The sequence below is a fragment of the Camellia sinensis genome, chromosome 2 (assembly GCF_055761805.1).
Source record: "Camellia sinensis isolate YWXY chromosome 2, ASM5576180v1, whole genome shotgun sequence".
Taxonomy (NCBI): Eukaryota; Viridiplantae; Streptophyta; class Magnoliopsida; order Ericales; family Theaceae; genus Camellia; species Camellia sinensis.
In genome coordinates, this window is record NC_138962.1 from 41,688,007 (window position 1) to 41,715,222 (window position 27,216).

Here is a 27,216-nt window from a genome sequence, read left to right on the forward strand (position 1 = left end):
TGGTTATTATATTGTAGGTTTTTTTATTATTATTATTTTGGTTTTATAATTTCAATAGATTTGATTTTAATCTTGAATTTATGACTTTGTTTTAATTTGATCCAATTAATTATAATTCTTAATATTTTTTTTATATAAAAAATACACATAAATGGCACGTGTCATATTTTTTACAACAAAATTATAAATTTATTCAATCCAGTGATTATTTTTCTTTAAAAACACTAATGAGATTATCAATTGAATCAAATTGACACAAAATCTTAAATTAAAGGTCAAAATGAAATTAATTGAAAATGTAGGGATCAAAATGACATAAATAGCTAAATATATTTGCCTCTTTTTTTTTTAAAATATGGTAAACTGTATTTAAATAAAAATGCCTATAAAATTTTAAATTAGCCCTACACGCAGCGAAGTCACCGCAACACATTGCATTAACTATTTATTTATGGTTTGTGAATTTTATGAAAGTTTCAAATAGCTAGGCTTGAATTACTAAACGTGATAAATTAAATAGATTATGAATATCAGATCGATCTAACTCTTTTATGTAGATGGTATGTACGAAGAATCTTACAAAATAAATAATTTGAATTATCAAAATAAAATTATGATGGTGACCACATCTAATTCATATTATGAACTGAAGGGAATCCTGGTCTCACATATAGGACATTGTTATGTAAGATTAGATTTTGTGGATTCTCTAATAAAACACGCTTATAATTGTGCAGATTCTTGTAGGAATAATTTTCAATAATCTTATAATAAAATGTGAGAAAATAAAGTAAAATGCAAAAATAATAATAAACTCAATTTGCTGGATACTAAATTTGAAAAAATAATTTTTTGTGACAATTAAATTTCTTTTTGTTTATATAAAAGGATTACCAATATTAATGAAATACAAGCAATCACATATCATCACTCAAAAGAGAAATACAATAAGAGACATTTTAACAAAAAGACTAGAGGTTGAAAAAGCATTTTAAATACACTTCAAAATTTCTAAAACCAATTAAAAAACCTTAATCAATCTTTTTCGGAGTTGAATGGAAAAATTATATAAAGGGCGTTCAAAATAGTGATACTCAAACAAGAATATAAAAATAAATGATAAATTATATTTATGGTTAAGTATGTAACTATTAACTGAAGTACATAACATTTTCTTTACACATGAATCACAAAAAATTATGTTGTTTAACTTTATTAATTGAAAATTTTCTTTTTTTTGTATAATTGATTCTGTTAGTTGTTACAGCAGTTAATTATTGAGCTATCAAACTGATCGTCTTCCTCTTGATTACAGATCTAGAAGAATAGTGTGGTGGAAGTGGTGGAAGTTATTATTGGGATAGAGTGCTACAAGTAGAAGCTATTTTGAATTGTTTTGTTGCGACATTAATTTAAATTGTAGAACTCTTGTTTGCTTTGATGGAGGCAATGGAACTCTAGGTTTGGCATGCTCTAAACATTAAACTAGCTAAATTGAATTTGTGGATTGTTGTTGAAACTTTTGGTATTGTGAATTAAAGAATTACTGATTGTGCTTTCATCTCCTGATTGCCATGATTATTTTGTGGAATGAAATTGAATTGAGTTTCTCACCATCTCTTTTCTGCATGCTCTCAGGGTGCTGTAAGTCTTATAGGTGTGTGACATTGTCACATGCCTAGCTTGGTTGGCTTTGAGGTGTGACATTCTTTCTTTGTTTTTCAATGTTATGTCGTTATTTTTCTAACTTGATGGAAGAAAGGCAACGGAAAGGAATTGTTATAATTAATTATGTGAAGGAGCTTACAAACATCAATCTCTAATTTAGACCATTAAGATTGGTTTGTTTGAAAGAAGAAGCATAAGACAAGAGAGTTGATGACTATTAGTCGCGAAGTTGCTCTAAAAATGGCCTCTCCTACATGTTTGCATCAAAATACTTGTCAATATCAATAGTGACTTAGTTGCTTGCCCTTAAGTACATTGCCTATTTCTTTGTACATGAATGAGGAGGGTGAGCAAGCATTTGCACCACCTGCTCTTCAGCACATTTATGGAGAGGAAAAATGGTGGGAATCTCTGGAATGGGATGATCTCCATACCAAAACCTTTCTTCAACCTTTCTTCTCCAATAGCTACCAAGGTATTTGTACTCATATTTTTCATCAAATTTGAGTGAAAATTTGATTCAAAGCTTGATCTCGTATAGAACACTCCAATTCGTACTTTTTTTTTTTTGGATAAAATATTTTTGAAAAATTTTAAACTTACCCAAAAACTTGTTTCAACCATTTTGTATAAAAGAAAATCATCCCTGATATTCTTTTTAGAATTTTATCAAATTTGAATAAAAATACCATTGTTTGAAATTTGGTGAAGTATTTGATTCATCATTGATTTGGTGCAAAATTTGCCACTAATGGTTCAGTTGATTGTAGATTCTGTTCTGATCTAAGGCCATTAGGTAGCATCTGGTTCATTGGAACAAAATGGAATAGAATGATCATTCTATTAAAATATTCATTTCCATATTTAGTTAGACTCAAAAAATAATCACAAATGCATTTCAAATAGAATCATCTTTCATCATTTTAAAGGAATAGTAATCACCATTCCATTCCATCACATTTCAATCAACCAAATAGAGCATAATTTTCTTCTATTCATGGCAAATGAGGATCAAGTAAGAGAATTGCCATTTAACTTTTTTATTATCAAAACTATTTGTGATGATTGTTTTATTGGTATCGAAATGTTTTATAAGTTCATTCATGTGTTGTGTCAAGAGTATGAATCCAGTTTACTCTGATTTGGACCTAAGGATATGAAGGTTAAGTATGGACACTAAAACTCTACTTTCTTTTTTTCTTTGACCATAGAGTTAAACTTGGTTTTGGATTTTTGTCACCAGTTACTCTGATTGTAGTTGCAAAAACTTGAGTGTTTTTATCAAACTGTTGAGTTTTGGATTGTTTGTATTGAATTATCAAATTTGTTCAGATATTGAATCATGAATCCTATGAGTATCTAAGTTGTATGATTAGTGAACTAGCCTTATTGGAATTATTTTATCTCTAATGATAACTGAATTGTATAAGTATGACTTCTTCTTCACACTCTAGAATCACAAAAGGTTTTACAAATTTCTTTTGTAATTTTAACTTTACCTATTGAAAATTTTCTCCTTTTCATGTACTTAATATATTTTTTTAATACTAAATATCAAACTGACTGTCTTCTTCTTCTTCTTCTTCTTGTTCTTCTTCTTCTTCTTTATTACAAGTCCAGAGGAATAGTGTTGCTCAAGTTGTAATTGGGATAAATTGCTAACAAATATAAGTTATTTTGAAGTATTTTGTTGCAACACCTAAACTGAATTTGCAAACTATTGTTGAGACTTGTGGTACTGTGGATTAAAGGGGATTACTGATTGTCAATTGTGGAATGAGATTGCCATGATTATTTTGTGGAATGAGATTGAGAATTGGTTTTCTAATCAACGGTGCTACTGCTACATGATCACTTCCCATAATTCGAATCACACTCCTGACTGCTTTCAGATCTCACAAGTGTTGTGCAAAATTGCAGCTTCTTTGATTTCCATCCTCAATCAAGGCCTTGAATCAAGAAACTCTCAACCAGCAACGAAATTGTGATCCAACCGCCACAGCCACCACCCTTCCACCTCCGACCGCCACCCAACTCTCCCCCACCCGCACAACAATGTTTGGTTAATATTGAGATGTTTCTTACACAAATCTGAAATGGCATGACATACTAATACAACCCGACACAACACAATGCATATTCTAGATGTGATTGTGTTCTTATCAAGTTTGTTCTCTCCTTAATTGGAGAAGGAAAAAAATAATACTATATTCCTCAGTTTGGCTGATAGAAATTAAGATAGAAAAATAAACTGACTTTTTTGATTGTGTTATCTATCCCGTGATTTTAATTTAGAATTTTGGTTTTTATTTTAGTAAATTACATTTAATTTGATGTACTACCATACACTTGTATAACTTGTAACACAACTTCCAGCAATAATAAATACACCAATATAGTTAGGTTCTGAGTAACCTCTACAACCAAACCATTCAACAAATGGAACAAAATATCTGAAATTTTCAGTAAGATCAATCTTAACTTTGCAACACCACTAAGGGTTTTTAATAGGCTCACTTTTAACCTAAATTGTTTGTGTGATAATGTAGATAAATGTGTGTGTCTATGTAAAGAAGATGCTCATCGCGTCATGTAGAAGGTGATAGAGGTATAGAACTAGGCTGTAGGCTGCAACAGTAGGGTCCTATCTTCTATACACACTCCCTAAATGCACAGTGGCCACTCAGATGCATCCAAAACCTACAACATTAAAGTATAATTCATTAGGCATATGAATAGAAAAAAAAAATTAACATTAAAATAAAAATATAGTAAGTAAAAAAACAAAATTTGTACTGAACCTAGAAGGCATCTGAACTCCCTTCTTCGCTTGAAATTAATTTGTCATTTGCTCGATATGTGTAGTGAGTTCTGCCCTGAGCTCCCTTTTGAGCTTCTCACATATTTGTTGTGTGTTTTGGACAATCATTGAGGCCTGCTCCTGCATTAACTTCTCCCAAACTTGTTGAGTGATCTCGGCCATCGTTAAGGCTTGGGATGCAAGTGATGGGCCCACACCATGTTTGTACACTGCACTCTGAGGCGCATCCCCCCCATATGTTCGAAAATAGCCAAGTTGTGTCGCCTGGAGGGACTCGGGCTTGTCAAAGAGTTGCCAATTATACCCGTCCTACATTTTAAAAACACAAATACACAATGACGCAAAAATATACAATCGTGGAAAAATTTAAAAAGCAGAAAAACAAAATACTTGATGTTGTATTTGCGAGAAGTGTGTCTGCCCCATTGTAAGAGGTGGGCCACGAAGCTCCCAATTGCAAGAGTTTTGAGTCGATATCTCCTGTAACATTAGTTCCACATTTATACTATTAGCTAAACATTTAAAGTGATATTTAAATTTTTAGATATTAATTTTCACTAAAAAACCTCTACTGCTGAAATATTGCTCCAATAAGCCGCCAGTTACAATTACCATATGTGAGGGGAATTTGGTGCCATTACGCACTATCTGTCCAAGTTGGCCATTCAAGGAGGCATCTTGATCCCCTACCGGGTGGAATGTACTGTCAAATTGGATGTCCATCCTAGCACCAGTATTCCACTCCTTGATGCCCCTAACATTGCCTTGACTGCACCTAGTCAAGGTAGAGTTAAAAGTTGCCAGGACTGAGAGAAACAATGATAATGAACAAGTTAGAGATAAACAAAGTATGGCATGATTTAACATAGCAATTAATGTAAAATCATTAAAGATGTACATACCTGAGGTGGGATGTGATGATGATGGTAGTGATGTGGTTGTGAGTGATGATGAAGGTGCCAATGATGGTGGCTGTGATCGAGGGTTCTGGGATAATGGCTGAGAGGTAGAGGTGTGAGTGTAATCTGAACGAGCAACATGATTGCAGCTTCCCTTTGACATAGTAATATGTAAGAAAAAGGAATTGATAAATTCAAGATATGGACATAATTAGTTAGCTGAGAGTAACAGCTCATCAATTGAATTTTTTTTTTTTTTTTATTCATAGCTCATCAATTGAATTGATAATACATGATATGGACATAAACAGAAAATATGTTACATCTCATTAATTTAAGTAATAATTCAATCCCATCACACTAAAACAAGATATACTTGCGATCATGAGTGTATTACATTTCAATAATAATAGTCAAGTATGTATTGTAGTACACTCCCTATGCGAGGATTTTTGTCTCTCACTAGCATAACTCCCAGTATTTGCCTTTAAAGTCATACATCACAATATTGCGTGGCTCAACGATCATCTTGGCCTTTACACAAAAACAAAACTCAATGATTATATAGTTTTAAAACTTATGTGCCAAGTTTTGAGGACCATCTGACAATCCATTGAATTCTTCAGAAAATATGATATTATTTGTTGTCCACAAAGACTCATTCAAAACAAACATGTAAATTCAGAATAAAATTATATGTTGGTTGGAATCTGTAGATTTAAAGACAAACATGTTCCTTGATCTAGGTGTCGAAAGTTTTGAAATGTTTGTGTCAAATCTGATGATCGTCGACACGAGACATTTTGCTCTTAACTATTCAAGGTGTTTGTTTTGTAGCTTGAAACATATGTATAGGGTAAATAACAATCAACTTCCTTGAGGTTAAGCCAAAAAATGATATGCCCCTTGAAGTTTATTTGACACTAAACCCCATGGTGTCAATACCTAAATGAAAAATGAATAACTTGTAACAAAAAAATTTCAAATTACAAAAATAACTATTTTATTTCCCTCCATTCTTCTCTTTTCTTTTTCTTGTCTCTCATCCCACCACTATTACCCATAACCACCACCTAAAATCACCACTACCACCCACCTCCACCACCACCACCACCACCATATATATATAGAAAGAGAGAGAGGTGAACACGGTGAGGTTTATATTGTTGTGATATATAGGGGATGTTTGGCAACAAGAATTTCTCTCTTTTAGGCTAAAATCCACAAAAAAACAAAATAAGCTAAAATAGCGAATAAGATAAAATGTCACATCAAATCCATAATCATTTTACTTTTTCTCTCACAAACATCACATCCAACTACAAAAAAATCCAATCATCTTCTCAAACACAAATTTTAGCCTACTAAAATAGCCAAAAACTAAAACAGCCTACTAAAATAGCAACTTCCCAAACACCCACATACTCACAACCACTTTTTTTGTTCATCGCAGCCATGTAGCTGATAACAGGTGCATCATTAGTGAATGGTGGGTTCTCCGAAATCAAAGGAAAGAACTTCTAGTACCCCTTGCCTCCTCCTCTCCCATTGGCGCAGCGCCTTTCCTCTCCCACCCCATCATCGCAATCCCTCACATCCCTCATCCCCACCCCCATCCTCACTCCCTAACCAAATCGAAACCAAATTTGTAAACTTTGGCAGAAGGGGAGACTGAGGAAGAAAGACGGAGAGAGTTCAGAAAACACAAAAGGGAAAATAAAGATGGAAAAAGAGAAATTTACTTAAGTGGTATTAATTTCACTGTAAAATTTTAATAATATAATTTAAAATAAAATAAAATATCTATTTTTGGGGCATCACACCTACACGCTGCTAGTTTAGACAAAAAACATCACTTTTCGCTTTGTTATCAACTCCAGGGGGTTAAATGTCACAAATCAAATTTCAACAAGGCACCACATTTTTTGGTCTAACCCCAAAGGGTTAAAGTATAATTTACCCAAATATGTAAACATCATATACATTTGAATATAAAAATTATCAAGATTGGGATGGTGAGATGGGTTACTATATGTTCACACCAATGAGTTTGTGCATTATTTTTTTATTTTTTTATTGGCACCAAGGTGTCCGGATCAAATCCCGATTAATCCCTAAGGTTGCTCAGGCCCTCGGCAAGGAGTTTCCCGCAAGTGCACCACTGTTAATTCAAGAGTTTTCCCAATCCGATGGCCCCAAAAAATTGTTAGCACCTAAGAGGTTTTGATCCTTGAACCTTGGAAGGAGCACACCCCCAAGACTCAAGACCTTGCCACCAGACCAACCCGTTGGGGTTATACCCATGCATTATTTATCTAGATAAAAAAATTATGCTCTTCCCAGCAGCACAATCCACATTATCAAACCATCATAGTTTCTCAATGGTGAATTACATTTAGTTTTCCACATCATGGAGTTATTGTGCATTAAACTTTATATAATCTTCCATAAGTAACATTTACCCATCTAATAACTTGGCCCAAAATAAAACCCATGGGAAAGCCCTAGAACCCATGTCCAACAATTATTGAAATTACCATAATACCCTTAGTACTAAAACCTATTATAATGACATAAATTTGTCCAACAACGCAATAAATTAAAATAAATATATATAAAGACTCAAAATATTGCAAAACTTCAATCCTTCATGACTTAAACATACTTAATGTGAAATTCCAGATTTCTTCTTTCCATGTTCGCCATCACTAAAACCCTTACACCTCACTAAGAGATTAAGGGTTCAAGTCTTGTCAAAGAAATACTCCTCATCCCTACACTATGGCCCTTGATGTACCAAAGAATGGGTAAATTACTCTTTCAACTTCCAATTATCACCAAAGTTTAACTTTGGTATACTACCTTCTAATTACAACAATTAAGTAGTCAAACTTGACCTCGTGTTTCAATGTGGTCCACCCATCACTCACTGTCAAAATTTTGTATATAAAACGCAGCACATTTTTTGGAAGACAGAAATTATAGCATAAATTACATTTTTCACCTTTCAACTTTAACTTAAATTCCACTTTGGTCATTTATGTTTCAAATTTTTAATGAAGAGTGATGAGATAATCACATTGAAACAAGAGTTGCAGTTTGACTTAATTATTACAAATAGAATGTGAGGAAGCAAGGTAAAATTCATATGAAAGTTATAAAAAGAATTGTAAAAACTTGCACACATATCATGAACACGATTATCTTTTGCACATATGTGAATGCCACCCCAACTGCCAACTCCCTCTCCCTCTCAATCTCCCTCACCCCTCCACCCCAAACCTCTCTAATGCCTTCCTCCCTCTCCCAAACCCATATCCGCCACCCTCATCACTCTTCCCCACCCCTCTACCACCATCCTCCCCCACCCTTTCCCCTCCTCTTCATCCCCTCCCCACCCTTCCACCACCACCCTTTTTCCCCTCTCACATCCATACATGCCACCATCAACCCCCTCTGCCACCATTGTAAACCATCAACAAGAAGAATTCAACATAATATCCAGATCCAAAATTACACAAACACACAGATGACTTACTGGTGAATTTGGGCATGGTTGTCGATACTGATTAGTTATTGATGCAAGTGGTTGCCAACATTGATGGTTGCCATTGGAGAGCTACAAAAGTGAGATAATGAATGAGTGAGACCGCTGAGAGAGAGAGAGAAGAAAATATTTGGTGAAAAAATTTAGGGAAAGTCGGGAAACAAATAGAGAGCCAAAACATCGCCATATTACAGTTGAGTTTTCTTGCAATGACAACAATGCTACCATAAAAATTTAGTATATGTGATGGCAACCTCTAATTGTCGCATATATGATATAGTCGCTTACTTTTTTCAATGATGAAACACGCTGTCGCAAAAAATTGTAGACACTTTTGCATTAGCACGGTAATGCCGTAGCAAACACTCACTTTTTACTATAGCATTGTCATTGCAAATATTTTGGTCACAAATAATATTTTTCACAATGACAAAAAGGTCAACGTTTTGCAACGATATTTGCACCTTCGCAAATATTTCCAATGCAAATACCCATTTTTTAGTAGTGTTAATCCTTCTAACCTCATCATCCATCAAGTATTGCCCCTTGTTCCTTGCAGTTATGGTTTCACTTCCACGAAAAAATCTTGCTGTTGGTATGAACTGTTCAGAAGTTGGAGGAGCATCAATCAGCACACCACGAGGAAAATTATGCTGTTCTTGCAGTTCTACCACGTCTTGAATCTTCTCCTCGACATGCTTTCCCAACAGTGCACGTGAGACAAACATCCATTGTCCAAGTCCATCTACTTCTTCCTCAAGTCTTTGCATGGATTCTATCATATCTTGCACATTTTTACACCAATGTTGAGCCACTTTCCTTGGTCTTTTGGCTGGATGGTGCTCTGCGCCTCTCAGTTCTGTTTCTACATCATCCACTTTAGTGCTCAAATCCTTTATCTTTCTTTTGAGATTTTTCATGTTTGGATTAAGGTTTATGTAATGCCCCAACCATTTACTAAATAATGAATATATGAATTCCATGGTGTGGTCAGTTCCTGCAAATATAGAAGTTGCGAGGGATTGTAGTTAAAAGGGAAAAAAATTCTAAAGAAAACTACAATATCAATTTTGATGGTTGTTAGAAAGAAATTTGAAATTTGATTATAAATTTGTAAGGGGAAAAAATCAAGAGAGAAATAATGCTAATATAAACAAATTGACTTCATATTTAGCCCAAAATAATAGAAAATAAGTCCTCTTTTTTTTTGGACAGGTTGGAAAATTAGTCTTGAATCACTGACAAAATGGTGATTGTGCTACAAATAGATATCAATAACAATGAACAAGCATTATGACATCATGTGACATCATTTGTAAAATATTTCACATAAGCTGATGTTTTGAAACAGAAACAAGTGTAAGATCCATAAGAGAGTTTGGAACCATTCAACATCTAAACCCACAAAACATCTACAAAAGAAGAAGAAATAATTAAAATTTATCTATGAAAAGGAAATGTATCTCTATGGTTTAAAATTCATCATGAAGTTGCCACATTTCGGCCGAATTTTATATGTGAATATGGCACTCAAGCTGAAGTACAGGTGGAAAAATGCTTCAGCCACTTTTAAGAAACATAATAAACCAGCTACAAAATTTGGCATATGTAGGAGTAGTTATGCCGTTAACAGTTCTGCTGAAGCTTGAAGAGAAAATTCGAGGATTTGATAACATTTGTTAATCCAAAGCCAATAACGAACTACAGGAAGTGGATGGGCGGTGGTCTGGTCGCCAAGGTTCTAAATTTAGAAAATGGTTCCTAATTTGCAAATCCTTGTCATATTCAGACCAATTTGTTAGAATTGCCAAATTACAATTACAGTTTGAAAGCCAATGTTTTCCATGTACACGGTTTTTTGTTAGTTGCTACATTTTTACGAAGTTAAATGGAATGCTTTTCGGACATTTCCATCAAGAGTCTGGAATCTCGATTCTAAAATAACTCATGAAAAATCATAGGAGCCACTGCGTTTGTAAAGTGGGACTACTGTATACACCCTCCTATCATAACAAAAGTTAGGAATTTTTTCGTGTTAGTTACGAATTATCATGGTGTAATTACCAAGGAGCATACCATAAGAAAAATCTTACTTATAAACTATTGTGGTAATGTATGAACATTAAAAGTTACGAATTTTGTGGTGAGCAAAGTTATTAATGATTTTATTACAAATCATTGTGTGGTCACAATTACGCTTGAAACCGAAGTTTTTTTTCTTCCAGCCAAAATAGCAATCCTATTGTTCATGCGTAAAGTGGAAGGAGACCCAGTCACCATTGATATGTAAGGCCCACATGAAAATATGGTGCTTGACGATGCACATATGCATGCATTACATCATAGCAACCTCGGCTTCAGGCGGTGGGTGTGTGGTTCTTTTGGTAATATATATACTTTTGCATCCATCCTAATATACTACCAGAAGGGTGGTGCATTTTTTTTATTCTGTGATATTATATCCTTCAACTTTTGAAAAAATTTAATTTGTAAACTACCTGCTAATGCAATGACAAAATACCAATATAAACTATTTTTAGAAAACTTTTCATGAATAGCATTCATCTACTTGTACTCATAAATAAAAACTTTCTATTTAAGTATTTACCTGATATCCGTATCTGCTTATGTCAGCCGCTTGGCCCAAGCGCCCTTCTGCATTAGCACATGCAATGCCATCTGCTTGGACAAGTAAATATATTGATTGGAGTTTGTGTATTATTTGATCTATTTTGACTTGCTTAGCTTTAATATGTAATTCACTTGTTAAATTTTTCCTTTACGAATCTAACATAACTTTAAAATCTAAAAACAACCCAAACATCTATGGACGTGCGTATAGGTCAAGTCAGTTCAATTTCAGATATGTCTAGAATAAAACTAACCAAAAATAATACTCACATTTTGGAACTGAAAACTAGACCAAGAACCAAATTAGTTTTTTAATTTTTCTTTTTCTTTCAGATATTTGTAGCCCAAGTTGAGAGATACTAAGAATCTCTACATCTAGTTCAAATTTACACTCTTAAAAAAAATTATAAATTTAGCATGGAAAATCTCACTGCTCTTTCTAAGAATTTTCTTCAGGAGAAAAAGAAAAAAAAAACAAAGGTTCTATACCTTGGTTTTGTGGTCTAGAAAACAAAGAAAATAATTTGTGAAACAAACCTTGAAGCTTTGTCCAAAGACAACAGAGAACTCAAATGCTGAGAAGGATTCTGAGATAGAAAAAACATGCCACCAACTTTCGATCGACCTTTCACTTCTACCAGAAAGGGGGAAAAAATAAGAAAAAAAATAGACATTTTCACTTACAAACTTTTGACATTAAGGAAAAAGTGAAAAACTAATGTCGACTGATTATAAAGGATCAAGAACTCAAATTAGTGAAACTACGAAAAAATGAATTACGATGATCTTTTCCATCAATACCAGTCAAAGTAAACAAATTAAACAAAAAAAAATGTGAATAGTAATAGGAGAATTAGGTGCAGGGAGGTGATAGAAGAGGGCCATTTTGCTCCAAGGAGGCTTCTGTTTAGTTGATTCAAAAGTGACACCAACATCAGAACTGAGATCATGTTTTCACCTCGCATAATTTTTTTATTTTTTTTTAATTTCACCACACATAATTCAACTTCCATGGAGTTTATGAATATCTTAGCACCCACATTCCTAAATAAAATATATATAAAAATTATTAGAAGCCATTACAAGCAAATTGTTGCCAATAATTTGTTTGTCGTGCACTCACATAATGAGTGTCTCCCATCTAGTTATACAAATGTGGTTATGTTTTGCATTTTATCAAATCATGAAACATCTGAAAGTACTTATAGAGAGAAATAGATTTATTTTTTTTTATTTAGAATCTAACAATGCATTTTCGAAAATTTTCTATATTCGTATCATAGGGGAATTGCAAATTAGTGGAAAGTTGGTGTGTGAGGAGGGAAAAATCCTCGAATTGTGAAGAAAGTAGGATGACACCTCCCAAGCTTGAAATCCCTGCAGGAACCCAAACACCATTAGTGCTGCTGCCCGGCCGGTGTTGTCAGCTGGAGAGCATTCTGACACTGCCTACAGGAATTGTGAGAAGAGATAACCAGGGGTATATGTCTGAAGGTGTTCTATTCATACCTCTATTCGTTGAACCAACCTCTTTATATATATATAGGGTCAAGTAACCCATCTTCTCAGAGATATCAATTCTGTTGTACTACTTTTAGGGGACAAGTCGGCTGCTATTTCATCTTGCACATGGCTATATTTTGGCATCATGTCCCCCTAGCACCCTACTCTGCTTGCTCAGAGGGTACCTCACTCTTTGGGATTGCACCTATCTCTGGCAACCACCATTTGTTGAGATGTGTTCCATATGCAGGTGTTAATTCTTCAAGAGATTTGTAATTCTTCCTCCGATCTCCAAGAAGCTGCTTGGTGGAGCTATCCTGCTTCCCTCAACTCACTAGGAGTTGATCAAGGCATCGTTCTCTTTATTGGGCCTCCTCTCCTGCAATGGTTGTGAGCCTTTCAAGCAAAATAATTGCACTTTGCTTTTATGAAAGTGCAAGTGAGAGACCTATGTCCCATGGCTTAACTTTCAGTTGCACTGGACACAAACCCATTTGCAGTTCCATGAAAATTACAACTATTTTGCCAACTTGGCACTCATTTGCAATTCCCCTTAATGAAATTAATGAAATTTGGTTTTTTCCTTTTTATTACATTAATTCTAATTAAATTTCACAAAAGGCATCCATATAACAAGGAACATATATAGATAATATTTAGCATTCTCTCTTTCTATTTCTCTCTCTTATAAAGGGAACAAGAAGTTAAGTAAAAATATTCATACAATATTAAAATTTGGCGTGAAAATAAAGCCTAAAAAAAATTATCAATTTATATGAGTATTTTCTATCTGATCACAATTATTACACCAATCACAACGCCCAATTAGTACACATTAATGTGTGTTTGGGAGGAGAAAGATTGAGTACACACTTAACCTTTAGCATAATGTACAAAGTGGTGGTCCCAAGACTTGAACTCATAACCTCAAGGTTATTAAGCCAAGTTTTAACCATTAAACCAATGGTCAATTATTAATAACCTCAAGGTTATTAAGCCTAATTATTACACCAATTATTTAATAAAATTTTCATTTTATCTATGATTAAAACTAAACTTCTTTTTTATAAATACACAAGAACAACTATCTTTTATTGTAACAAAACAATAAATCAAATGACTCCCTCAACCCAAATATTTTAATTGGGAATTTAAACATAGTTGATATGACAACAAAGGTGAACATGGAATTGGAGCAATCTTACCTCATGTTGGACCTAAACTCTTTATTCCAAGCTCAACCCTTAAGACTTTTTGTTGAGACTGAGCCTTGCCTGCTAAGCATGTAATATAATTCAAATAAATTATTTGCATAGAAAAAAAAATTATATTGAAGCTACTATAGTTGCTTAGTGACTTAAGTCTATTCATTGTGAGAGGTCAAGTCAAAAATTTTATTCTTAACATGTTCAAGAGGTTAATTATTTTTGGTATATACAAACAAAAAGTACTATATTAGATTATTTAGAGGGGAAAAAAATTAAGCTAGCCCAAACTTATAGTTGCTTAGTTTAGTGACTCAAGTCTATTCATTGTGAGAGGTCAAGTCAAACTTAAGCTAGCCCAAACTTTAAGCACTAAACTCAAGCCCAGGTTCAAAAAAATAATTGGGCCTTAAAACTTATCCCGCCATGACCCTACAGACCTATAATAATCAAACTAGTTAGGTCCATTGGGCAGATAGTCACTCCTATATGATGGTAAAAAGTTAAATTAAGCAACCAATACATACTCAGTGTGTGTTAGTTGACCATTTTATGCTATATTTTGAGCCAAATTAGGTTAAATAAGGATAATGACCACAAATATATAATGGTGGCACTATCAAAACCTAACCCTTTCATGTTTTCTCTCTGTCTATTTGTTCAAGAACACAACAAAAACAATGCCCAAGTTTCAAACATAAATCTATTGTATTTATCCTAAATACTAACATATACAAATAGTTGTAGTAAATTACTCATTTTACATTGAATTCCAACATAAGGTTTATTTAGTTTGGTTATAACTGGATTAATATATGCTTTAGAAATGATGCATGGATATAGTTGCTGAGCATGATTGCTATGATTCTATATGCATACGATGTACATCATTCGTGTTTAACCTGTTGGACTAATGTCATACTCAGATAAGGAGGATAAAATCATCTTATTCAAGGTGGTTCAGCCATGTCATGGAGTACCATAGTATGTAACACAAGTCATGGACTATTGTTATGTTGTGTTGCATGTCCATGATGTGGCGATACATTCATTATGTTTTAAAATATATTTACTTTTATTTTGATGGTTAGTAGCAGTTATCTAGTAATTAGGAATTTTGATTGTATGTGTTAGGATATTAGTAGGTTTACTAAGTAGGTATCTATTTATTGTATTTAAATAGGTTGTATTCAATCAATATATACAAAGGGAGGCTGGAATATTTTGTATCGACTTCTTGGTGAAGTTATGGAGGTCTAGTTTTTCTTTAATTGAACTAACAAGAAGTCTTTCCCCTCAAAGTGGATCTGTTATCGACTTCTTAAGTTTTTTCTTCTTTATTTAATTTATTTATAAAAGGATTTATATCATGTGGTCTCCTTTTCACTCTAGTTTAGTTAATATTCTAATGATTATATAAATTTCTGGTAAGACATCAGCCTATGTGTATAATCTATTGTGTTATTCCAGCAATTATTGAAATAAGCAAGGTGTCATATTTTTGTCATACTGCATTACATATAAAGATTGTGCACAGTGCACAATTCATGATCTTAGGGATGTCACTGAACCTACTAGCTATGTTTCCAATCAGTGGGCTAGCTAATGAGCTATGTGATGCCTTTATGATTATCTATTCTATTATTTTATTTTTTTTGACAAATAACAAGATTTATTAAAAAGTATCAAGAAGATGAGCAACAAAAGAGCAAGACCAAAACCACCTAACCAACTACAAGATCCATAAAATCTAAGAAAGAAACAAATCCGGATCGCCTTTACACTCTAACCAACTATACAAGGTTACTAAGAACCGATTCTGTAACCATAACACCGACCGCTCAACATCTTGGAAAGTTCGCCTATTTCGTTCTAGCCACACCAGCCACGTTAAACAGAAAGGCACCAACAACCACACTCGTCGCCGACGCCGCTAAACATGAGCCCCCCGCCAACTCCACAACATATCCACAATTCCCTTTGGTTGCACCCACATAATCCCAAAAAGGGAACATGCCAGCCCCCAAAGACGCAAAGCAACAGAACAATGAAGAAATAAATGGTCAATAGACTCTGCCTCCACACAACACATACAACAACGATTGACTAAAGCAAGCCCCCGGCGAACCAGATTATCAATTGTTAGATTTCGGCCTAAGGCAGCCGTCCATAAAAAGAAAACCACCTTAGAAGAAACACAAGGCACCCATACACTTCACCACGAAAACACAAAAACCACCTCCCCCACCAAACTCCGATAGAAGGAGCGAATAGAAAACCGACATTTCACACCCGCCACATTCCAAACCAACACATCTTCCCCCCTTCCCAAGAAGCCCAAACCATATAGAAAGCCAAACAACTCCCCCAACTGACCCTCTTCCCAATCCTAAATTTCACACCGAAGCTAAATATCCCAAACCACCACCTCCCCACCCCCCAAATAAGAAACAACTGTAGCCTCCTGGTCCCTTGCAATACTAAAAAACAAATGGAATCACACCTCCAAAACCACCTCCCCACACCATCTCCCCACTCGAAAATTCACCCTCTCCCAAAACTCCCCCCTCCCCAACCAAATTCCTATCCACAAACCTCACCCATGAGATCCCAATACATCCCCTGACCGCCAATTTCCCTCAACAATCCCAAACTTAGAGGCCACAACCGTCCGCCAAAAGTGATCCCGCTCACCAGCAAACCGCCATAACCATTTCCCTAACAAAGCCCTATTAAACTGCACCAAACTCTGCACCCCCAAACCACCCACCTCCTTAGGGCAACAAATATGCCCCCAATAAACCAAGTGATATCTGAAATCCTCACCTCCACTTTCCCACAAAAAAATCCCGTTGAAGTTTCTCTAAACGAGCAACCACAGAGACGGGAATAACATGCAATGACATAAAGTCGGAAGACTGCTCAACACACTCTTAATCAAAGTCAACCGTCCCCCTTTTGATAAATATTGTCACTTCCAGCCTGCCAAACAACGTTGAACTCGCTCTACCACCCCATCCCACACCCCTTTTGCCTTGAAACTAACACCCAAAGGCAAACCCAAGTAAGTCACTGGTAAATTGGCCACCTTGCATCCTAGAACCGCCACTAGAACTAGCAGCCTCTCAGCCCTCCCACCAGAATCAACTTAGACTTACTTAAATTAATCCATAAGCCCGAAACTGCCTCAAAACAAATCAGAACACATCGAAAATAGCCCAACTGTACCAGATCTGCATCACAGAAAACCAAAGCATCATCTGCATATAGTAAGTGAGACACCCCCATTGCTGTCCCTGATAACAAGCCCACCCGAAAACCTTGCAACAGACCTTCATGAATAGCCCTGGACAGCAATCTACTAAAGGCCTCCATAACAAGGATAAACAAAAAAGGAGATAAAGGATCCCCCTGCCGTAGACCCCGATAAGTGGAAAAGAAACCGGCCAGAGAACCATTCGCCAACACAAACATCTGCACCGTGGAAACACAGAACTTCACCCACTAACACCATCTATCACCAAAACCCATCCGACCCATCATATAAAGCAGAAAATCCCAATTCACATTATCATAGGCCTTCTCGATATCCAACTTACAGATCAAACCAGGTCGCCCGTCCCGGACTCGAGAATCAACACATTCATTAGCCACCAAAACCACATCCAAAATCTGCCTCGCCCAGACAAAAGCATTCTGGGATTCAGACACCACATCTGACAACACACCTCGAAAACGATTCGCCAATATTTTTGCCAGCAGTTTATACACACTACCAAGCAAACTAATAGGCCTGAAGTCCCTCACATCCTCAGCCCCCCCTTTCTTCGGAATTAAAGCTAGGAAGGTCGCATTAAAGCTTCTCTCAACGTGCCCGGTCATGAAAAAGGCCTCAAACATTGCCATCACATCCTGCTTAACCACACTCCAACAATGTTGAAAGAATGCCATAGTGAAACCATCTGGACCCGGACCCTTGTCACCACTTATCGCCTTCAAAGCCCCAAACACCTCCTCTTCTGTAAAGACCCGCTCCAACCCCTCCCTACCCTCTACAGAGAAAACATCAAACAGGACCCCATCTAACCCCGGCCTCCATTCCCCATCCTGAGCCCGAAAGAGTCGTTGATAAAAACTCACAATGCCTCCCCGAATATCCTCATCAGTAGCCACATCTCTCCTATCCACCCGCATTCACACAATCTAGTTGGCCCTTCTATGACTATTAGCCATTCAATGAAAGAACTTGGTATTCCAATCCCCCTCTTTCAACAATAAACATCCAGATTTCTGACGAAAACATGTCTCTTCCATATGAGCCAAACGAATATAATCCTGCCTGGTCGCGTCCCTTCTAAGTACATCCGCCTGTAAAAGGCTCCCAGAAACCTCCTGAGCAACTAAGGACTAAAGGACAGCCACTGCTTCCGCTTTCTGAACCTCCACGAGGCCAAAAACCTCCTTATTCCACTTTTTCAAATCCCCTTTGAGTAATTTTATTTCTGAGCCAACATACAACTAAGAGTAACCATTAACCATGTAAGTACTCCACCACCTACTAACCCTTTCTAAAAAATCTTCTGATTGCAACCACATGTTTTCGAAACGAAAAAGCGTCAATCCACTTGAAAACCCCCCACTACCAAGCATAATCAGCCAATGATCTGACACTGGAAGAGGTAACCGACGTTGCACCACCTTCGACTCCTCCCACCCACTAGTAACCAGAAATCTATCAATCTGAGACATCTGGTGGCCATTAGACCAAGTAAAACTCCCCCCCTGAAGAGGTAAATCGACCAGGTTCAACGCATCAATAAAAGCACAACACAAACCCCCACATCGACCCTTGCACCCTACTACACCCCATCTTCTCTACTGGCCAGCGAACCAAATTAAAATCACCCCACACACCACGGCTCTGACCAGCGATGCGCAACATCCACCAACTCACCCAAAAAATCACTCCTCTTAGAACTACGGACTGGGCCATACACCCCTGAAAACACCCACCGGAAATTGTCCTCCACACAACGAAACAAACAAGACACTGAAAAACCTCCTACCTCTTCATCCTCCCTCACCACCACTCTTTTATCCCAACAGAGTAAAATCCCCCCAGCCGTACCCATAGCTGGTAAATATGCCCAATCCACAAACCTACCACCCTAAACCTCTCTCACCACATCTCCACCCAACACCTCCATTTTCGTCTCCTGCAAACACACCACGTCCGCCCTCGCACTGCGAAGTACTGAGCGGACAAGGCGTTTATCCCTGTCATTCAAGCCACGCACATTCCACGATACCACTTTTAACTTCATTTTAACAGTAGAGGACCTCCTCGCTCTCTTCTTGGGCCCCGCCCAACCATCTCCCCACCATGCTCATAATTAACAGAGCACTCCAAATTTCTGAGCTCCCGCTTCTCTTTATGATGTGCTATTGTAACCGTACCAGCCTCCTTAATTGGAACCCTTGCCTCCATGAGGTTTCCATTGCTCTAAACAAGCACATGGCCTCTGTTTCGTGGCCTTCAAAAGAAACACCAAGTAATTTACTGACCTCACTAATCCTACTAAGCACCCACTCTGAAACTGCTTCATCGGACGAATCCTCCAACCCAGTCAACTCTTTACGTTCAGCCTCATCCAGAGACAAATTAGAAGTCCTTTCCACAATCAGATTGAATCGAATGGGCCATAGGATGGACCACGAGAGACAATTCCCTCCCGATAGGCCCAGGTATTGATTCGATCCCATCCACCCAAGCACTCGCCTCACATCTTACATCGTGTCGTACGCAGTTCTGCCCCAGGTCGTCGTCTGTATCAAATGAGTGACCCAACGCGTCATCGTCCTCCAACACCTGCTGCAACCCATCTAACTCCACCTCTCGATCGTGGATCGATGTCAACGGTGCATCCCACTGCGCAACCTCTGTAGGATCTAAGGTCAAGACCCGACCGAACTGGGTTGCATCCAGATCCCTACACAAATTGTGAAACACTTGGGCCACTGGGGTTGTTAACCCAATTCGGCCTTCAACCCTCTTCACAGGACAGCCTAACTCCTTCAAGCCCATTCTTTGAGCCCCATCCGCACTTGGGCCCACTCCAACTTTTCGCTACATCAGCTGAAACCCCCTTCCTTGGGCCTTTTAGATACAGGCCCAACATCTCTATTATTTGCTCCTCTATCACGGCCCAAAGAAGGACCAGCCCAAAACTGGGCCTTGGAATGATGAGCCCAAGGCCCCTGCCTTTTTGGTTGCCAAGCCTTACGTGTGCCAACCCACTTCCCTGAAAACGGCAACTTCGTCTTCCCCAAATCTCGGCGACCATCACACAAAGCATATCGCACCAGATTCTGATTTTCCTGTGCCAACTCACGATGCACACCCTGCTCCGGCGTGTCAAGAATCTCCACCATCGATCCATCCTCCAACCAAATAGGCAACGTGTACCTCCGAAAACCCCAGCGAATGGTGATTCTCGCCGGAGCACCCTTAGCAGAACCACGAACCTTGATTCGAACACAAACGAGAGGTCCCCCCATTATCGTCGTAGCATCAACCTCCAGAAAACCCCCACAACGATCACCAATCACACGAAACACGTGCTCTCCGCGAAAATACAGCGGAAGCCCTAGGACTTCCACCCAAAAACTCTGTTTGTGTGATTGATTGCTTCCCCTGGAACCAAGGTTTTAAAAAGCGGCCGCAACCGTTACGTAACGCCGTTACGTAACGGTTTTGACGGTTACCACCACCCGTTATGGCCGCTTTTGCAATGTGATTGAGATTCACAGGTGTGTTGGTCGTAACGGCTGCTGTAGCAGTCGTAACGGTGCCGTAACAGCCGTAACGGCCTGTTACGCACCGTTACGTAACGGTTCCAAACTGTTTCTTTCGAAAAAACATACAAAAAAAAGCTGAAAATGGGGGAAGAGGGATAGAGAGAAGAGGGAAGATAAAGAGAGAAAATTGAGGAACAAGAGATAGAGAGAGAGAAGGAAGATGAAGAACATGTTATTGATTTGTTGAAACTGTAAGACCTATGCTATTCTATTCAACTGCTATCACTAAACTATTTTGTTTGTGTGTGTTTATCTATATATTGTTTGAAAATAATAATAATAATAAGTGTGATCATTATCTATTTGGCTTGGTTAAAATATGTAAATATATATATATATTTAGGCTCTTATTTATTCTTTTATTTTTGTCATTGTTTATCTTATATATAACATTTAGTGATTGATTTTTTTGTATAATATAAAGTCATTAATTATTAAAATAAAATGTAAAAAACTCAGTTTATAGTGATTTAAAAATATGAAATGTATTGGATCATACTTAAAAATTTACAAAAATTAATTAATATTTATTTTTAACCCAATAAATACGATCATGGAAAAAAAATATGCGTTTTGGTAAGTTTTTTTTTCAAATTGTGCGAAAAATAAAAAAATTCACGGTTCCGGTTACCGCAACCGTTACACTACGACCTTTACACCCCGCAACCGCAACCGCGTCACCGCCACCGTTACGGCGACCGCAACCGCTTTTCAGAACCTTGCCTGGAACAAAATGCCTCTGGCGACCACCAATCAAGGCACAGTCGACAACCTTCAACCATCCAATTACCTTCCAGTATTCTGAAAGCATTTGTCTTTGACGGAAAAGCAAACAACACATTAGCCACCGATGGCCTGCACCTCCACACCACCAGTGACCTTCCACATGCGCTGGACCCATGACGATAGGAAAGAAAGCTCCACCCCTGTTCCCCCACAGCCCCCACTCTCCCCACCAAACACGACTCCAAAAAGGAGACCCAATTAGCACCAGACCCCTGTCGCACAACCACATTATCCTCCCCAACCCTTGGGACGACCATCGCCTGTCCACTCGGCCAAGATCTCGCCCCACAATGTGCCTTCCTTTTAAGGATCCAGCCATTCCCCATCGAAAAACCCTCCAAAACCAGCGCAACACCGACCCATCCATCCCTGAACAATGATTGTGGGATGAAAATTTGACTACGACGATCACCCATGTTAACCACAATCTGAACTGCTGCCCCCTCCTTCGGTTGCCACCAACACGCCACACTACGCCTTCCCCCGGAAAACCGACCCAGAAATAACCCAACAGTGTTTACCTTGGATGCCTTACACAGCTGATCCGCAACCTATTTAACCTCAGCACCAAACAATTCAATGGCTCTGCGAATCCCTTGGCTACGTTCGACAATATCAATCCGTCGCCGCCCTATCCCATCAGCCAACCCTTCTTCAAACTCAAAAGAACGGTCGCCAAAAAAAATAAATCTCCGACGAAGCCCCTCCGGCTCCATTAAAATTGAGACGCAACACTTAACCTTCACCAAAAATGTAATTCATAAGTGACTCTTTCGTTCTTGTGTAAAAATCTTAAACACCCTTTGTGGTTGTGGATATATCTATTCCTCTTAATTTTTGAACATTTTTATTGCTCACAAGGGTGTTTAAGATTTTGTCTGGATTAATTTTCCATGATTATCTATTCTATTATATAAAGCATAAACCCCATTTGGTGTGATCATTGGCACACTTTGTTTTCTAAGAATGCCCTCCACATCTAATAACTGCCAAATCCAAGTTTTTCTTATTTGTCAAACAGTCCAATATTGCTAACGGTCTTCCGCATGCATCAAACCATCCAAAAATTTAAATGTAAAATTGCAAACCCATCGCGTTGCACCCACTACTTTGTTTTCTAAATTTTAACATACAAGTATATATGTAGGATATTTTTCTACAACATATTGTGATGGCATTAAGGATTTGATCAAGTGATAATCATGCCTATATTAAAGTCAAAACTTGAAAGCAAGGGCAAAACTAGAAATTTTATGTAGGGGCCATCAAATAATTTTTAAAGTACTATATAAATTCTTATTGATATCATGTTTTATATTTTCTCTGAAAATCAAGTATACAAGTTTTTGGTGGTTTATCAAAATTTTCATTCAGAAAATCCAAAAAAAAATAAATACAAATTAAAACATTTATATTTTAGCACCATAATTAAATTCAATAACTTTTTTATTCACAAAAATTAAATTCATAATTTGAATAAAAAAATTACATGTGCTATATATACAGTGTTGGACTTCTGAAAAGTTGTGTTGTTTTTAGATTTGACTTCACAATTTAAGAGGACCTCTAGTGTGTTGCAGTCTTGGTCTAAACAACCAAGACTATTATGACACACTTAGAATGGGAGTAGGAGTTTGGGCTGGTAAGGCCAGAAGGGTTGGGCGGGCCTGAGTAGAGGTTGGGATGCTTCTGATTGAAGGTGTTGGAATTTTTGTGATTAAAGATGATTGGGTCAAAGAGTTAAGAAGTGGGTAGGGCTCTAGATGTTCAGACCGGTAGGGACTAGCTTATAAGACTGATTTGGGCCTAGACTTGCTTAAAAAATAGAATAAATTGGATGACAAGTTTCTAGGCTAGAGTGAGACCGGTAAGAGTGACAAGTTCGGTGTGGGTTAAGGATATAGGGTCGGTTTTAGGGTGTAGGCTGGGTCGGGTTGGGGTTTAGGATTTGTTCCTTTCATTTCCTCCTTTCTATCAATCAACATCTATGGAAAATAGAGACAACACAAGTTGGCAATGGTGCTGCTGGCAACTATTAACAAGGATGAACAAAGTCGACTTCCGGTTATGACGCGTCAGTGACGAAGATGGTGTGAAGCCAACCCTCCAGTTGGCGATGACGAAGGCAACTAATACCGATGGGTTCTGACAAACGACAATGTCAACTCTAGTTCGTGGATAGCCCTTTGCAGTTGTTGAGCAACGAGATGCTAATGACGATTGGCTAATGACAACACTGGGTGTCATCGTTGTGTGGTCACGATGATTGTCCGAGTTCAATGACGACGAAGGTTGAACAGCAATGAGTGGTGTCAGAATGACGATGCCTCTTGCTTAATGTCAAAGATTGGTGAAGGGCAGCTGATGGTGGAAGCAACTATGCAAAGGATACAATACACTCTGGATCAAAGGTTGCTCTAATACAACTAGATGCTAGATAGCCGGCAAAAATAAACACACAACTAAAGAACAGAAGAAAACCATAGCAAAAATTAAGCTCTCAATTAATGTGTTCAATATCAAAAGTGTCCTCAATTAACCATAAACTCAATATTTATAGTCCAACTCAAAGATAAAAATAAGAAAGAAAATAAATCCCCAAAAAACCCAAAATTAAACTATTAATTCCCTAAATAAAATATCCCAAAACAAATCAAACTAACTAAATTAATTCTAATTCTTCTGCGCCCGGCTCATATAAGTGCAATGAATCTTGGGCTAAAGCACCGACACTTCAATATAGGTGTCGTAGCAGTGTCAAACGCACGGACATTGCAGGGGCACATAAGGGACACGCTCCCTTTTATTTGGTTAAGTTGTTTTCAGGGAACACATCAGCGACACACCAACTAGTTTTTTTCCCCCTCTTTATTATTTTATGGATGTTAGATGTTAGATGTTGGATGTTAAATGTTTATTACTTTTTACTTAGATTTAAACAATTAATAGATCATTCATAACAATAGACAAACCATAAGAGTTAATTTGAGAGAGTTTTTTTTTTATTGAATTAGTGTTAGATTTTATTAATTTCGATTGTTTGAAGATGTAATATTAATCTACATAACAAATAAAAATAAATAAAAATTATTGACGTGTTCCTACCATGTCTGTGTCCCTATTTTTTTGAAATCACCATGTTCTGTGTCCGTATCTATGCTTCTTAGACCTCGGGCTTCTACATGTGACCCCCATCACTAAGTTAATTGGATCAAGGAAGCACATTGAACATGTTCATTTACCTATGCAAAGGTTATATTCATGTGCATTTGTGTGAGTGTCGATAATACTTGTGTTTTATTTTGGTACGTTGGAGGCTGCAACTTGAGAGAGGGAATAATGAGATTTCTGATATTATTATTATTGAGATATCTGCCACTTAGCTTAAGAATTGAGTTCAAGTATTAGAGAATGGACTGTATTCTTTAATTTTTCCTTTTTAAGCATACACCTAAGTGATTAAGCGTTCAAGTTTCCACAATTGGATAATCAACGCCCACACAATTGGATTAACCGCTTAAGTAATAAAGAATATCTGGATTTGAACAAAGTATTTAGACATCTTAAAGCATAAAGCCTTCCACAATTAACAATTGGCTTTAACAGAATAGTTGGCATTAATGAAATTATTTTGGTTAGTGACCATTTTAATTGTGGAGTTTTGGGGATTTACTGGTTACTTATACTTGAACTAAGTTATCCACTGTGGAACAGCAACTAGTATTTTATGAAGATCCTGAAAAAACAAAAATATCTATATATATTATTGGGTAATTGTTTGTGATTTGTTGGCTTATAGCACATCAATTTTCTTTTAAAGGATTGTTATATTAGTGGGAGTTCTTTACCTTGTAAAGGTATTTTGAGAACGAGCATTTTAATTTTATTTTTATTTTTATTTTTATTTTTATTAAATTGATAATAATCTTTTGCTCAAATTCCGTTTCTCGAGGAAATTTTTTTTATAGTCAACTATATGTGTGAGGATTGTGGCCAATCAATTATTTGTTTGGTCTTAATATTTTCAAAGTTTAGTTATTGCCCGTATAAATATATTTCGTTAATAGGAACATGGAAAAGAAATTTGAAGTCCTCCCTAGATCCTTAGTTGTTTCAATTTTTTTTTTTTCCCGGCAAAAAATAAAAAATAAAAAGTTCATTAAAAATAAAAAGTACAAGAGGGAAAAGCATACAGATAAAAAAACCTCCCAGAAAACAACTAACAAGGGCAGTGCTCTCCTTTCAATAGGGTATGCAATTGAATAATCTAAAATATATATTTTTTTAATAAATTAGTAATATATATGTTAAAACAGTCCATTCTCCAATTATGAATTCCCTGTCCCACTACATTGAACACCCAACCAAACCAACTCATTTTGCTGAACACCCACTCCACTCCATTGAATATCTAATTCATAACCCACTAACACTTAAAACAATAATGTTAGGATTATCATCTTTTCTTATCATAATTTCTTTATCACTATATGTGTCAACATTATATTAGTTTAATGATGCTTGTTACCAATGTCAATACATGAGATGATAAACAAAACATGGAAAAAAAAAATTTAAAAACATATATGGTTAAGTTTCTTATTATACAGATTCTTCTATGCTTATGCTTCTTCTCTCCAACATAATAATACAGAACCTATATATTCACGTATTTTATTCCTTATCTAAAAATTTTATGCCAATTCATGTTCAAAATTAATTGATCGATCAAAAATGTTTGGGAAGTGGCTTTTTTAATGCGCTTTGGTTTTGACTAAAATATGAGGTGAAAAAATATGTTTGGGACAGACTTTTTGCGAAAAACATGCAAAAAGTAAAGTGAATGGGAATTCTTTGTAGAGGATGCCTTATCCTCGTCTATTTTTTGTCCATTAATAAATTTCTTTGTTTTGATCTCAAAAAAAAAAAAATTAGTATAGTGAATGAGAAGGAATCTTTAACTTCTTTGTATGAATTGAAAAATTTTTGGCGTTTTATTAACTTTTTGGCTTTTTTAGTAGCTTTTTGACTTCTTGGCTAAAATAGCACCTCATACAAAAAAAGTCAGATCCCATTCCATTGACTCTACGTTTTGCATGCTTTTCAGTAAAAAACCAAGAAGTTCTTCCCAAACATATCAATTTTTTTCACCTCACATTTTAGCCAAAAAGTCACTTTCCAAACGGGCTCAATTTATAACTTGCTCCACAAATTAACCATAGAGGCAAACTGTATGAGAAAAAAATATCATCTTATCATGCTAGTGATAAAGACAAAATATATTTATGATAAAAGTTC

At 36.5% G+C, this 27,216-nt stretch overlaps 1 protein-coding gene across 1 annotated transcript in view; it reads right to left on the bottom strand.

Annotated features, from left to right (window-relative positions):
* Nucleotides 1-4,017: 4,017 nt before the first annotated feature.
* Nucleotides 4,018-27,216, bottom strand: part of LOC114313236 (uncharacterized) — a 44,812-nt gene continuing 21,613 nt past the window's right edge. The window contains exons 6-12 of the mRNA XM_082914207.1: nt 9,457-9,932; nt 8,927-9,007; nt 5,392-5,542; nt 5,102-5,295; nt 4,880-4,969; nt 4,470-4,798; nt 4,018-4,368 (exon numbers count right to left, since the gene is read on the bottom strand). Of these exons, the coding sequence (XP_082770333.1) occupies nt 4,505-4,798; nt 4,880-4,969; nt 5,102-5,295; nt 5,392-5,542; nt 8,927-9,007; nt 9,457-9,918 (1,272 nt within the window). The 5' untranslated portion in view covers nt 9,919-9,932 and the 3' untranslated portion in view covers nt 4,018-4,368; nt 4,470-4,504. The remainder of the gene's footprint in view (nt 4,369-4,469; nt 4,799-4,879; nt 4,970-5,101; nt 5,296-5,391; nt 5,543-8,926; nt 9,008-9,456; nt 9,933-27,216) is intronic.